We start from the raw sequence: 12,196 nt of genomic DNA, 5'->3' as shown, positions 1-12,196 counted from the left end.
ATTTGTAAAAATAACAATCACGCTTTCTTACATGTTTACTTATTTTTATATGTGTCAAGAGAATCAAACTGGACTACTTCTCACACCATATACAAAAACCTGAAATCGTAAAACTCCTAGAAGAAAATCTAAGCCAGTATGCCTCTTTGACATTGGTCTTAGCAATACATTTTTTGATATGTCTCCTCAGGCAAGGGAAGCAAAAGCAAAAATAAACAAATGAGACCTACTCAAACTTAAAAGCTCTTGCACAGCAAAGGAAACCATCAACAAATGAGAAGGCAGCCTACCAAATTGGAGAAGATATTTGTAAATGATGTGTCTGATAAGGGGTTAAATACACAAAATTGTACAAAGAACTCAGACAACTCAAACTTCCTCTCTCCAAGCACCCCCTCAGTCATGCTCCCAAGTCCTTTGTACGTAATCTCTAAAATAGTATTCTTCACTTTATACTTTATTTATGTTTGTCTCTTCTAGCAGTCTTTAAGGGCAGGCACAATGTCAGCAAGCTCCAGAGCCTGGCATATTAATTAAAGTACTGAATACAGGGGCTTCCCTGGTGGCGCAGTGGTTGAGAATCTGCCTGCCAATGCAGGGGACACGGGTTCGAGCCCTGGTCTGGGAAGATCTCACATGTAGTGGAGCAACTAGGCCTGTGAGCCACAACTACTGAGCCTGCGCGTCTGGAGCCTGTGCTCCGCAACAAGAGAGGCCGCGATAGTGAGAGGCCCGCGCACTGCGATGAAGAGTGGCCTCCGCTTGCTGCAACTAGAGACAGCCCTCGCACGGAAACGAAGACCCAACACAGCCAAAAATAAATAAATAAAATACTGAATACATAACTACTTTTTATATGTCTTTTATCTAACTCTTTACCATTTAACAAGAGGTATCACATATTTTTATTTATCCTGCAAGGTGGGGAAGGCTAGCATTATCTCCATTTCTCCAAGTGACAAACTGAAACTCAGAAAGATTTAGTGAATTGCTCAGGGTGAAAGAACTAATAGATGGCAAAGGTGGAATTGAATTCTTGCTTATGACTCCCTGCAAGGGCTTTTCTAAAACATCACTTTGCGGTTTTTACCTTAGCTCTCCCATTAGAAATTTGGGGCTGGGTACAATTAAATATTTAGTTCTCGCGCATTTTGCGTACACAGCAGGGCTTGTTGAATTAATACACGAATAAATGTATTTTAAAAGATGTAATTGTTAATTAACATTTTGCACCGTCTTTTTTCTAACACTATGTGAGCTGGGCCTTACTTTCCTGACCTATAAAAGAAATGGCCACATGCTGCATCAGACTTGCTCATCTACATGCTATTAAAAATTTGTCAGACTTCACCCCAAACTATTTAATCAGCATCTCTGAGGGCAGGACTGGAGAATGTAGGTTAAATGTGTTCCCCACACCATCCTTGCAGCTTCTCCAGTTTTTGAACCCCTAGACTATACGACTTCTAAGTTTCCCTCTAGCTCTGACATTCCATACTCCTTTCAAGAAAAAATATCCATCCCCAGTATACCCGAAAATGCAAAACACCTGAAATCACTCTTTACTCACAAAGAACAATACTTTACAAACAACAATAATATGCCATTTATGTTATACAGGCCACTAAACCAAGTCTGATAATTATCCAATAAAAACAAACAATTCACTAGGAATAAAGGATGCACTCGTGTGTCACATACTACATTCACTTTCCAAGTTTTCTTGTATTATTTTTCAGGTCGGTCACAGTTACCTCCACTACTCTAAGGGAATGGAGGAATGGATCTAAACGTTTATGTAAAGTCCATGATGCGTCAGGTACTCTGCTATGCATGTGATATACACTGACCCATTCAATCCTCACAACAGATACAGAAACTGAGACTCAAAGAGAAGAGGTAACAGTAAGTTATGGAGCAAGATTCTGAACCAAGCTGTGTGATCCTGCCTTTTCCTTCTTGTCTAATCACCCAACTACCAGTATTAAAGGCTGCATAAGTCATTTGACACACATGGATAAATGAAGAATTTTAAAAATCTATAAATTATGAAAGGCTGCCAACAGAAGTATTGTACAGTAAAAGTTAATGAGGGACTCATATTACTCAAGGAAACTCTGAGAAGCAATTCAGCACAGTGGTTAAGACCATTAGCTCTTGAGGCAAACTGGGTTGGAATCCCAGTTCTACTACTCATCAGCCGTGTGACCTTGTACAAGTTACTTAATGTCTCTACACCTAAGTTTCTTCCTATGTAAAATGTAAATAAAAGAGTCCGCCTCTTCGAATGGTTGTGAGGATTGAATGAGGTCATAAATGTAAATAAAGATCTTAGAATAGTAACTGACACACAGTTAAGGACTCAAATGTTCACTGTTATTAATATTACCATTATTCACGATTATTTATAGATTGTGCCTTTTTTTTTTTTTTTGGTTGTTGAAGTATGTAACATTACTGATTTATATCCAATCATGTCTCTTACATCTGCTGAGGTAGATTAGCTGGAATCCTGAATTCAAAAAAGCGGGAGAGCTAACTTCAAAGAGCAGGCTGGTCTCTGGAGTCAGACCGAGGCAGGTTCAGCTCTTGACTCTGCCACGTAATAGTTCTGTGAACTATTTCTCTCCCTAAGCCTTAAACCCTCCATTTGTAAAATGAAAATGAAAAATAACAAGGGTTGTGATGAGGGCTAAATAAATGGAAAACATATAACAGAGTGCCTGGCCCACATGAAATGTTCAATAAATGTTAGTTGCTGTTATTATTGGGAACAAGCAGGTACAGCAACAGCTAGGATGTAGCCCTATTTCTCCATCAGATTTTTTTGTTTTCTCAGACCAATCAGTGCTTGTATTTACTCAACCCCATCTAACAAGTTTTTCAACTCAATTCAACAAACAGACATTAACTCCATCATATGGAGAAATTCATTCTCATGGGAGTACGAGTGTAGAAATAGATTTTCTAGTGGTGGGGACACTAAAGCTGGTGCATGTCCCCTCTCCCTGGAATGCCCTACAGCCAACCTCCTTTCAACTCATCTTTTAAGGCTTAATTTCAGTGTCATCTCTTCTGGGAAGTCTCCTCTGATGCCTTCAACTGAAGTGAGTACCCTTCTTCTGGGCTCTCTATTACAGCATCTACCATTCCAAATGTTGTCATTGGCTTGTCATCCTTGGTGAACTATGCATTCTTTAAAAGGAGACTGCAGTATACTCACTTTAGTATATTCCCAGTGTCCAGTACCTATCAGGCACTCAATAAATGTTTATTGAATGAATAAGTAAAGTTTCAACAAGCAGAGGATAGTCTGTGACTGCGGTCCCCAACCTTTTTGGCACCAGGGCCTGTTTTCGTGGAAGATAATTTTTCCACATACGGGGTGGGCGGGGTGGGGGATGGTGCAGGTGGTAATGCGATTGATGGGGAGCAATGGGGAGCGGCAGATGAAGCTTCACTTGCTTGCCTGCCGCTCACCTCCTGCTGGGCAGTCTGGTTCATAACAGGCCTTGGACTGATACCGGTCCGTGGCCTGGGGGTTGGGGACCCCGGGTCTGGGACATTCTAAACAGGGTAATAACATAAAAATGACAAGGAAGTGGGAAAGCACAGGACCTGTGTGAGATTAGTGACTGGTCTTGGCCCAGATGGAGAAGTATTTCATGAAGAGATAAGGAGATGAGTATAGTGAGCAATGGCTAGAAAGTAAGGCCCGATTGTAGAAGGCCATCTTCCAAAGTCTACCTACAACATGTCAGAAATTTAACAAATACAATCATACAAATTTCAAGTAATAGAATAAAGGATTCAATCACTGCTGAATCAGGATCATTTTATGTATTCCACTACAGGATAATTCCATGACCTTGCTTTGCCTGGTAGAGTCCCAGTTCACAGCTGTTGTCCCAACTTAGTAATGAATAATATCCTTTTCATTCTCTAAAGTGTCTCTATTTGTATGATAAATTATAGTCATTCTAACTAAGGGAGAGATCTGGACTCCTACTGCAGGTTATATAACCAGCTAAAATAAAAGCCTGTCAGCTTCTAAATCTACAAAGATTTGGAAGGAAAAAAATGTTAGTAAATAGAGATAAATTTAACAAACAACTGCAGTAATCACATAAAAACATTATCTGACATAGCATGTTATGTAAAGAAAAAAAGCTGCACTTTAGCTAAAGTAGTTAACTTATTGTCAATTTTCCTTTTGCATTTCTTTTCGCTTTATATTCATAATTGGATCACTCTTTTAATTGAGTTCCTTGCTTCTGATTAACAAAACGGAAGAAAATGTATTATAAATCTGCACAAAATTATTCTAGAGTTCTTTGTTACCAATATGTTATACAAATCTTTCATGTCAATAAGATTACACTGGAAAACAAATAACTTTATTGGAGAAATCTTTTAAGTAAAAGCCTGAAGATAGGACTCTACAGATTCTTATTAAATATCTATTTTTCATCCTCTTTCTGAGTAACCAGACCTTGGTTTCTTGGGGGGAAATATGCTCAATTAAAAGTACTCATCTCCTCAGAGATACAAACAGCCATGTGACCCAATTCTGGCCAATGAGTTATAAGTGGAAGTATTTTGTAGGCCTCGAGGAAAAATAATTGTCCTCTTGTTAAAAAAAAGAAAGACAGCTGGCTCATGCTCTCTGCCTTTCCCCTTCTTCCTGCTGGATGCAGACTTTATATAATGACTTGGAGCAGGGAGCCTGCGACCATGAGAACCAGTCACACTCGAGACAAGTTTATATATTTGCAAAACTCATCAAACTATACAGTTAAGATGGGTACATTTTACTGTATGGCAAATTATACCTTAAAATATGTTTTTAAAAAGATCAGTTGCTGGACTAGACCATAATATTTAAACATATATTATGATTAACCTGTAGACCTTTTAAAAAATAGGAGCACACTAAATATTTGTTAGTTTCACTTAAATTATTTGCTAGTTCTATGGCTATTAGAACAATATAAAGTACCTGCTGGAGGAGAAAAACACACACCACAGCTGAAAAGACAAATACCCACTTACGCAGTATTTGTATACATGTCTATAGTTCTTTTGGGAAAAGATTAAGTCAGGAAGACCTGACTCAACAGTTCTAAGAAAAAGAAACAAATAATTTGCTAAGAAATAATAATATACTTTTTCCTTTTTAATTTGTTGTAAAAATCTGTAAAGAAATTTTCAGTATAGAAACTTAGTGATACCATCAGTTTTTAGCTAAAAAACAAAGAAAACAACGTGCATGTAGAAATACTGTGGACTCTTGATTAAAACATTTATAGAAGATATTAGTGATAAAATTAAATCAAAATAACAGATAGTCTAAACCAGTGTTTCACAAACCATGCTTTGGAGAAAAAAAGAGACCTGAGCATATTTCATGAAAAATGGGTATGATGTTAACTGAATTTAGGTGATGATAGTTTGAACAAGATCAAACAAGTTTCTTTACTTCTTTCTCATAGGCTTTAATGTGATAATGTGTACTGTGAATTCCCAAAAGAGGTTATACGGAATGCAGTGTATCCCAAACTTATTTCAGTCCAAGCATCTCACAGGACTTGGCTAAGAGAGAGTCACACTTCAGGAAACACTCTTGGAGGATGACAGCACAAGCCAAATCAAATGGGGTTTTTCCTACATATTTTGTTTTCATATCTCTGTTGGAGAAGGTAATTATGCATTGTATTTAAAATATCTCCTTTAAAAATACAAAACAGAATCTAAACTGTTAGTAAATTTTGACTTAACAAGGAAAAATGAATATTGCTCAGGTTTTCAGACTTACAAAATAACAAAGTATTATGTAGAGCTGGTCCCCAAGCAGAACTGGCTCCACCTTTCAAGAACAATCAGCTACTAAAATCTGTGGGGTACATGCAACCAATTATGAGTCCTTTCTTTAGTGTAAAGAGACTTAGAATTTAGTCCTGGACTCTCATGTATAATAATCATACTACTTGGAAACGATAAAAGCTCAATTTCTTTAACTATAAAGTACTGTAAAGCATAAAGTTGGACTACATAAGCTCTATGAAAATTTTTAGCTCTAAATACTCTATTTTCCAACTTACTACATTTGATATTTATTAAGCAAAGTAAAAGAGTATTTTGTTACAATATAACTTACGTATTTTCAAAATCATCATGAAGTATGAATTCTGTTTGTACAACATCTCCCTTATATTTATCACTTAAAATTTTCAATGTGAAATTCATTTTGGTAAAAAGCAAAATTTTATGTCCCAAAATTTTATTTCATATGTCTGAAATATAACTACATTTTAAATACATCTACGTCTATGAACTCGGGGGAGAGGGACAATGGACCACAGCTTAACAAAGTTTGGAATGTCTAAAAGCAGAGGATTATCATTCAGCCAGAAGCAAAGCAGATGAACATGCTGTGACTTTTCAACTGTTAACTATTTTCAAAAGCAAAGTTTAGCTTTAATATCATGAGAAAACAATGTTCCAGTGGACAAGTAAAAGGTGTAGTAGTTTTACAAATTTTCTTCAAGAAATTTTAATTACTTACCTGTAATGGACCCAAGACAGAGCTTGTTGTATACATAAAAAAGAGACGAAGATAACTCAGAACGTTGGCAAATGCAAAAAGCCCTTCTGCCACCAGTGTAGGATGGAATGCATCCCAGTCCTTCCGATCAGCAAAATCATGAAACTAAGGTTAGGGGAAAAAAAGCCAAAGACAAAACAGCTCTCTCAAGTTAGGAAAATAAAAAACAAATATTCTGACTGTTGAAAGAAACTATTTTATGTCTCCTTGTGGGGGAACTCCATTTATGTTTTATAAAGTTCCCTTCTTTTAATAGAAATAACATTGTTTTAAATAAGTAGAAGATTTCTACATATGTGGGGCAATATCACTTGTGCTATATAAAGAGGTTTTCTCAGAAATTCCTATGTTTTAAAAAACTAATGTTTTAAAAACTTTCATTAGACTTTTTATGAATGAAATTTCTGCTAGTTTTTCTTAAATTCCACAACACAAACTTTAAGAATGTGTGCTGTCAATTAATTAGCTATCACATTAAATTAACCTAGCCCTTTGACTCAGGATTCTACAATGGCCCATATATGCTTTCTCCCTTCTAAAGAACAAGAAAAAAAAGAGTGTATTATTATACTTTAGACATAGAATGACCACATGTTTCAATTGCCTGGGACAGTCCCAGATTACATACCAGTTTTCCTGGCATAATTATTAATTGTGCCCCCTTTCACTTGTAAAGTGTCTTGGTCTGAATAATAAACTATATGGACACCCTGCTTCTAGAACTAAAGAGACCAGTCTAAAAAAACCAATGACCATCAACCCTTCTATCAAACCATCTATCTATATATGATCTTTTTATTTTCTTAATAACTTCACAACTCTGGTCATGGAACATACCTAATAAACATGTTTGGTACTACTGATCAATTACATGAATAGAGGTTTTTAATAAAGTGATATAAGATAACCAGTTTGCTTTCTCTATAGTCTATAAATCAGTCAAAACCCAAAAAATATTATATAAATAGTTCCTTGAATGTGACGCCTCAGAATTCTAAACTCAGGTGTAAACAAAGATAGTTAACATAATCTCCATTACCTTTCCTGGGCTTTTAATAAATCTTTATAAAAGTAACATTATAAGATGTCTATAAGGTTAGATTTTTGTCAAATTTTAAATTTAAAAATATAGGAATCAGAAAATAACTAAATTTACATAACTTTTTAAGCTGTGTAAGATAATAGTCATGATTTAGAATGTGTAAAACACTATATAATGAGTTCCATTCAGATAAACTTTTTCCTGATAGATATAAAGATATCTAACACTAATCAATTTAAGTAACTTTGTGTTACTTAGGTTAATGAGGTAATATATAGGTTAATGAGGTAAGTGAACCTAGCTCAGATTTAAGGAATTGGCATTTGGTAGAAAGAAAATGCCTAGACAGACCTGGATTTAAATCCAGTCTTGGTTTCTTACTGTGTGGTCTTGGACAAGTTATTTATTATCTCTGAGCTTCCTTTTCCTTATTTGCAAAATGGGGATAAGGACATCTGTCTCATAGAATCCCTGTGAGAATAAAATGAGATAAAGTATAGCAAGTGTCAACCATGGTGCCTGGCATAAAATAGGTAACGAACATTTAATGGTAATTAACACCCTTGAAGCTATTAGAAAGGAAGGAAACAATGTGTACTATTCCCTTGCACAAGGATAGGTTTAGAATGAAAACACATCAGACACAGATTTGGGCCAAAATAACTCTGAGATACATAGCTAAATATCCTGGGTTTTTCCTAAATAAATTTCACTTGTGCCTCCAGTTGACCTAGTTAATAGTCACCTTGTTGTGAGCAACCACTTTGAGGGCAAAGGTTGCCAAATAAAGTGAATTCATGACAAAACTGAGTTGATTACGTGATTCTTCTAAAAAGTCTTCCAACCCTTCATACCACAGTCTTTTAATGTCTGACCAAATCATCCCTAAAAAAGGAAGAAAAAAAATCAGATAATGCTCTCTTCATTCAATAATAAACTAAAAAATACCTTGACTCAAAGTACTAAATAAATAACACCTGTCAGTTATAGCCTCATTCAGAAGAAAAAAATAACATTCAGTAAAATGTTCTTAAAATATGAAAGAAAATAACCTTAAGTTTCATATGACAATATCTTTCCCAGAGAGGTATTTTAATAAATGATGTGAAACAAGCATAAGAAAGCAAATTGATGTTAAATACAAAACCCCCAAAAGGCTCAGTTCCTGATTCTTTTCTCTGTCTACACTCACTCCTATAGTGACCTCATCCAGTCTAGTCTAATGGCTTTAAATACCATCTATGTGATAGACTTTCAAGTTTTTATCTCTGAACTCAACCTGTATTTACATAATAATAAATATCTCTAAACTTCTTTCCTAAACTTAACTTGTATAGGTACTTGGCTACTCTACATCTCAAACTGGATGTCCTAACATGTCCAAACTGAACTCCTAATCTCTGCACCCAAATTCACTGCTCTTGAAGACTTCCCCATCTCACTTAATGGCAACCCCATCCTAGCTGCTCACTCTCAATGTCCTTGAATCATCCTTGACTGATATTCTTTTAAATCACACATTCAATGCAGTAGTAAGTCCTGCTGACTTTACTTTCAAAATATAGTTAGGATCTAACCTTTCTCACCACTATTTCAACTTCAAGCCACTATCTTCTCTGGCCTGAATTACTAAAAGAGCCTAGTCTCCCTGCTTCTACCCTGTTCTCCCTAAAATCTATTCTCAACATGACAATCAGAGTAATCCTTTTAAAATTTAAGTGTTACTTCTCTCCTCAAAACACTGTAGTAACTCCCAGAGGAGAAAGAATTAACTGCAGGACAGAACTCTTTTCCCATGGGAAGAAAATCTCATGTTATCATCTATTTAAGTGTCGCCTTGGAAACATACTACATTAAGAAAAATATGGAAGGTCAGCTGTGTTCAAGATTGTTATAAAAACAACCACTGATTGGGAAACTGCATCTGGACTGGAGGACTATGAGTGGACTCATAGACCCTAAAAGTATACCCAACCAGGACTATATAAAAACATGTTGAGAAGCACAGGCCTCAGTTTCTCTGTGTGATGTCTCTCTTAATGTAAAGTGTGCATGTAGTGGGAGCTACATTCTCAGGCTTTCTAAGATATCCTGCTGGATTTATAAAAAATCCTGGTAGATTTTAGGCTTCTTTGGCTGGGGTAGCCCACACCCATGAATATGGCCTCATTCCACACAACTGAGTGTGCCCCTATGGGGCTGGGAAGCAGCCCCGTCTTTTGTAAAAACTGCCAATAAAGATATATTTGAAGCTGTCACGCTGACATGCTCTATTTCCTGTCTTCTATCTTCCAAAGGTAGGTAAATCTGGTGCCAGGTTTTTGCCTATCGTGTCCAGTGAGTGCGAATGTTAATGAGAACCTAAGACCACCGCTGCTGACTGCAGAGTAGGCATTGCACCTTCCCTTACAGCTCATTTTATTCAGAGTCAAAACCAAATTCCCTACAATCGTCTACAAGGCCCTACATTACCTCTTCTCTCTGATCTCCTCTCCTATCAATCTTTCCCTCCACTACTGGCCTCCTTGCTGTTCTCTGAACACACAAGACTCCTGCCTTAGGGCCTTTACATGGGCTCTTCCCTCTGGCTGGAAGCTCCTCACCCAGACATCCATTTGGCTAACTCCCTCACTTTGCATCTTTGCTCACCACCTACTCTGATCATCCTATTTAAAATTGCAAACCCCATGCCCCTCACTCCCAATCCCCCAACTCTTCTTTCTTTTCCCTTAGTACTTATCACTTTTAAACAATGGATATAGTTTACTTATTATGTCTATCATTAACTGACTACCTTCCTCCCACTTCGGGTAAACTCTTCAAGGGTAAGAATCTTTGTTTTATCAACCAATGTCCTAAATAGTGGCTGATACACAGTGGGTGCTCAAAAATTTGCTCAGTGAATAAATATACATAAATAAAAACCAACCGAACCAAATAACTCCCTTCCCCTTCTTTGGCCAGAAGTTTCTCCATAGTTATATATTCCTGGGAGTAACGGAGAACAGTACGACAATCAAGAATAGCTTTATGACACATTCCTCCACTAAGGTTTTTTTTTTTTTAAAAAACAGTGAGCGGGCCCCCTCACTGTTGTGGCCTCTCCCGTTTTGGAAAACAGGCTTCGGACGCGCAGGCTCGGCGGCCATGGCTCACGGGCCCAGCTGCTCCGCGGCATGTGGGATCTTCCCATAGCGGGGCACGAACCCGTGTCGCCTGAATCGGCAGGCCGACTCTCAACCACTGCGCCACCAGGGAAGCCCCACTATGGTATTTTTAAGGAGAATGTAAAGTGACAAAAGAACAGAGTGCTACAACCTAAATATGGATGAAGATCAAGTTAAGCCAATCAGAATCATCCTCTGACTTACCAGTGTACAGAGTAAGTCCCCTGGGAAACACATGAAGTGTTCTCAAAATATCTGTTCGTAACATCTTAATTATACAGTACCCATATTTTATGTAGAAAAACATTTTGAAATATTTGCAGGTCTGACAGGGAAAACAGTTTTTAAAAATTCCACTTGGATGAGCTTCTATTTAAAATGAATAGATAAAAACTAACCAAAAATGTTAAACCAAATCGTTTACATTTTATTAACCCAAACACTGTAACAGTAGAACACTAAGCCAAGAAAGATGCTGACAGAAATAAGTGTTTTATTTCTGTAAGATGTAATATTATACCTAAAGGGGAACGCTTGACAAAATTACAACATGAATTGGAGAAGATTTTGATCAAGAAAGGCCAGACATAGGAAAGAATATTAAGTACCACCGACAGTTTGCCAGCTCCTGTGCAATATCCCACACCAAGTGAAGCTAATACACTGATGTATTTCCCATTTCTGAGCTGGATTGGAAGAACACAATAATTTTAAACTATTATAAGCAATGCAATCACTACACAATCAATGGACTACATTTTGGGGTCCTTTTTTGTTGTTTTTTAGAATTAGTTAAGATTAGCAAACCGTAATCTCATCATTCTGGGAATTCCTCGAGGCTTGCTCCTAGGTCCTCTCTTCTCATCTTATACTTTCTCAAGTGTCTCATGTGTGCCCACAGTTTCATCTACAACATATATGCAGATTATCTGCATACTGCTAACTCAAGCTTAAACTTCTTCTTGAGCTCTAGACAATGATATCCAATTGTCTGACTGGCATCTCTTTTGAATTTCTCGAAGGCTTTTCAACTTCAACATACCCAAAACCACACTCAGGATCTACTCTTTCACAAATCCCCAAACCTAGTACTCTTCTAGAATACTTAGGTTGCTTAATAATTTCCTCCTCCCTCACTTCATATATATATATATATATATATATATATATATATATATATATATATTTATTTCCATGTCCTACTGGCTTTACTTTGTAAATATCTCTCGAATCTGTTTCTTTCTCTTTCTATGGCAACCGGCGTCAGTCCAAGGCACCATCAGCTTTCATCTAGAGTACTGCAACAGGCTCCTTATCGGTCTCCCTCCACCTACTCTTGCCGCAGCCCTTCCTCCCAACCCGTTCTCTACGCTGTAGCCAGAA

The 12,196-nt window shown here is 37.0% G+C and overlaps 1 protein-coding gene across 1 annotated transcript in view; it reads right to left on the bottom strand.

Annotated features, from left to right (window-relative positions):
- Positions 1–12,196, bottom strand: part of TRPC1 (transient receptor potential cation channel subfamily C member 1) — a 64,387-nt gene that overhangs the window by 14,676 nt on the left and 37,515 nt on the right. The window contains 2 exon segments of the mRNA XM_032631300.1: positions 6,566–6,709; positions 8,392–8,531. Of these exon segments, the coding sequence (XP_032487191.1) occupies positions 6,566–6,709; positions 8,392–8,531 (284 nt within the window).

Source organism: Phocoena sinus, chromosome 4 (assembly GCF_008692025.1).
Source record: "Phocoena sinus isolate mPhoSin1 chromosome 4, mPhoSin1.pri, whole genome shotgun sequence".
Classification (NCBI taxonomy): domain Eukaryota; kingdom Metazoa; phylum Chordata; class Mammalia; order Artiodactyla; family Phocoenidae; genus Phocoena; species Phocoena sinus.
Note: the sequence above shows the minus strand (reverse complement) of the source record. Positions and strands in the feature narration are given on the sequence as shown.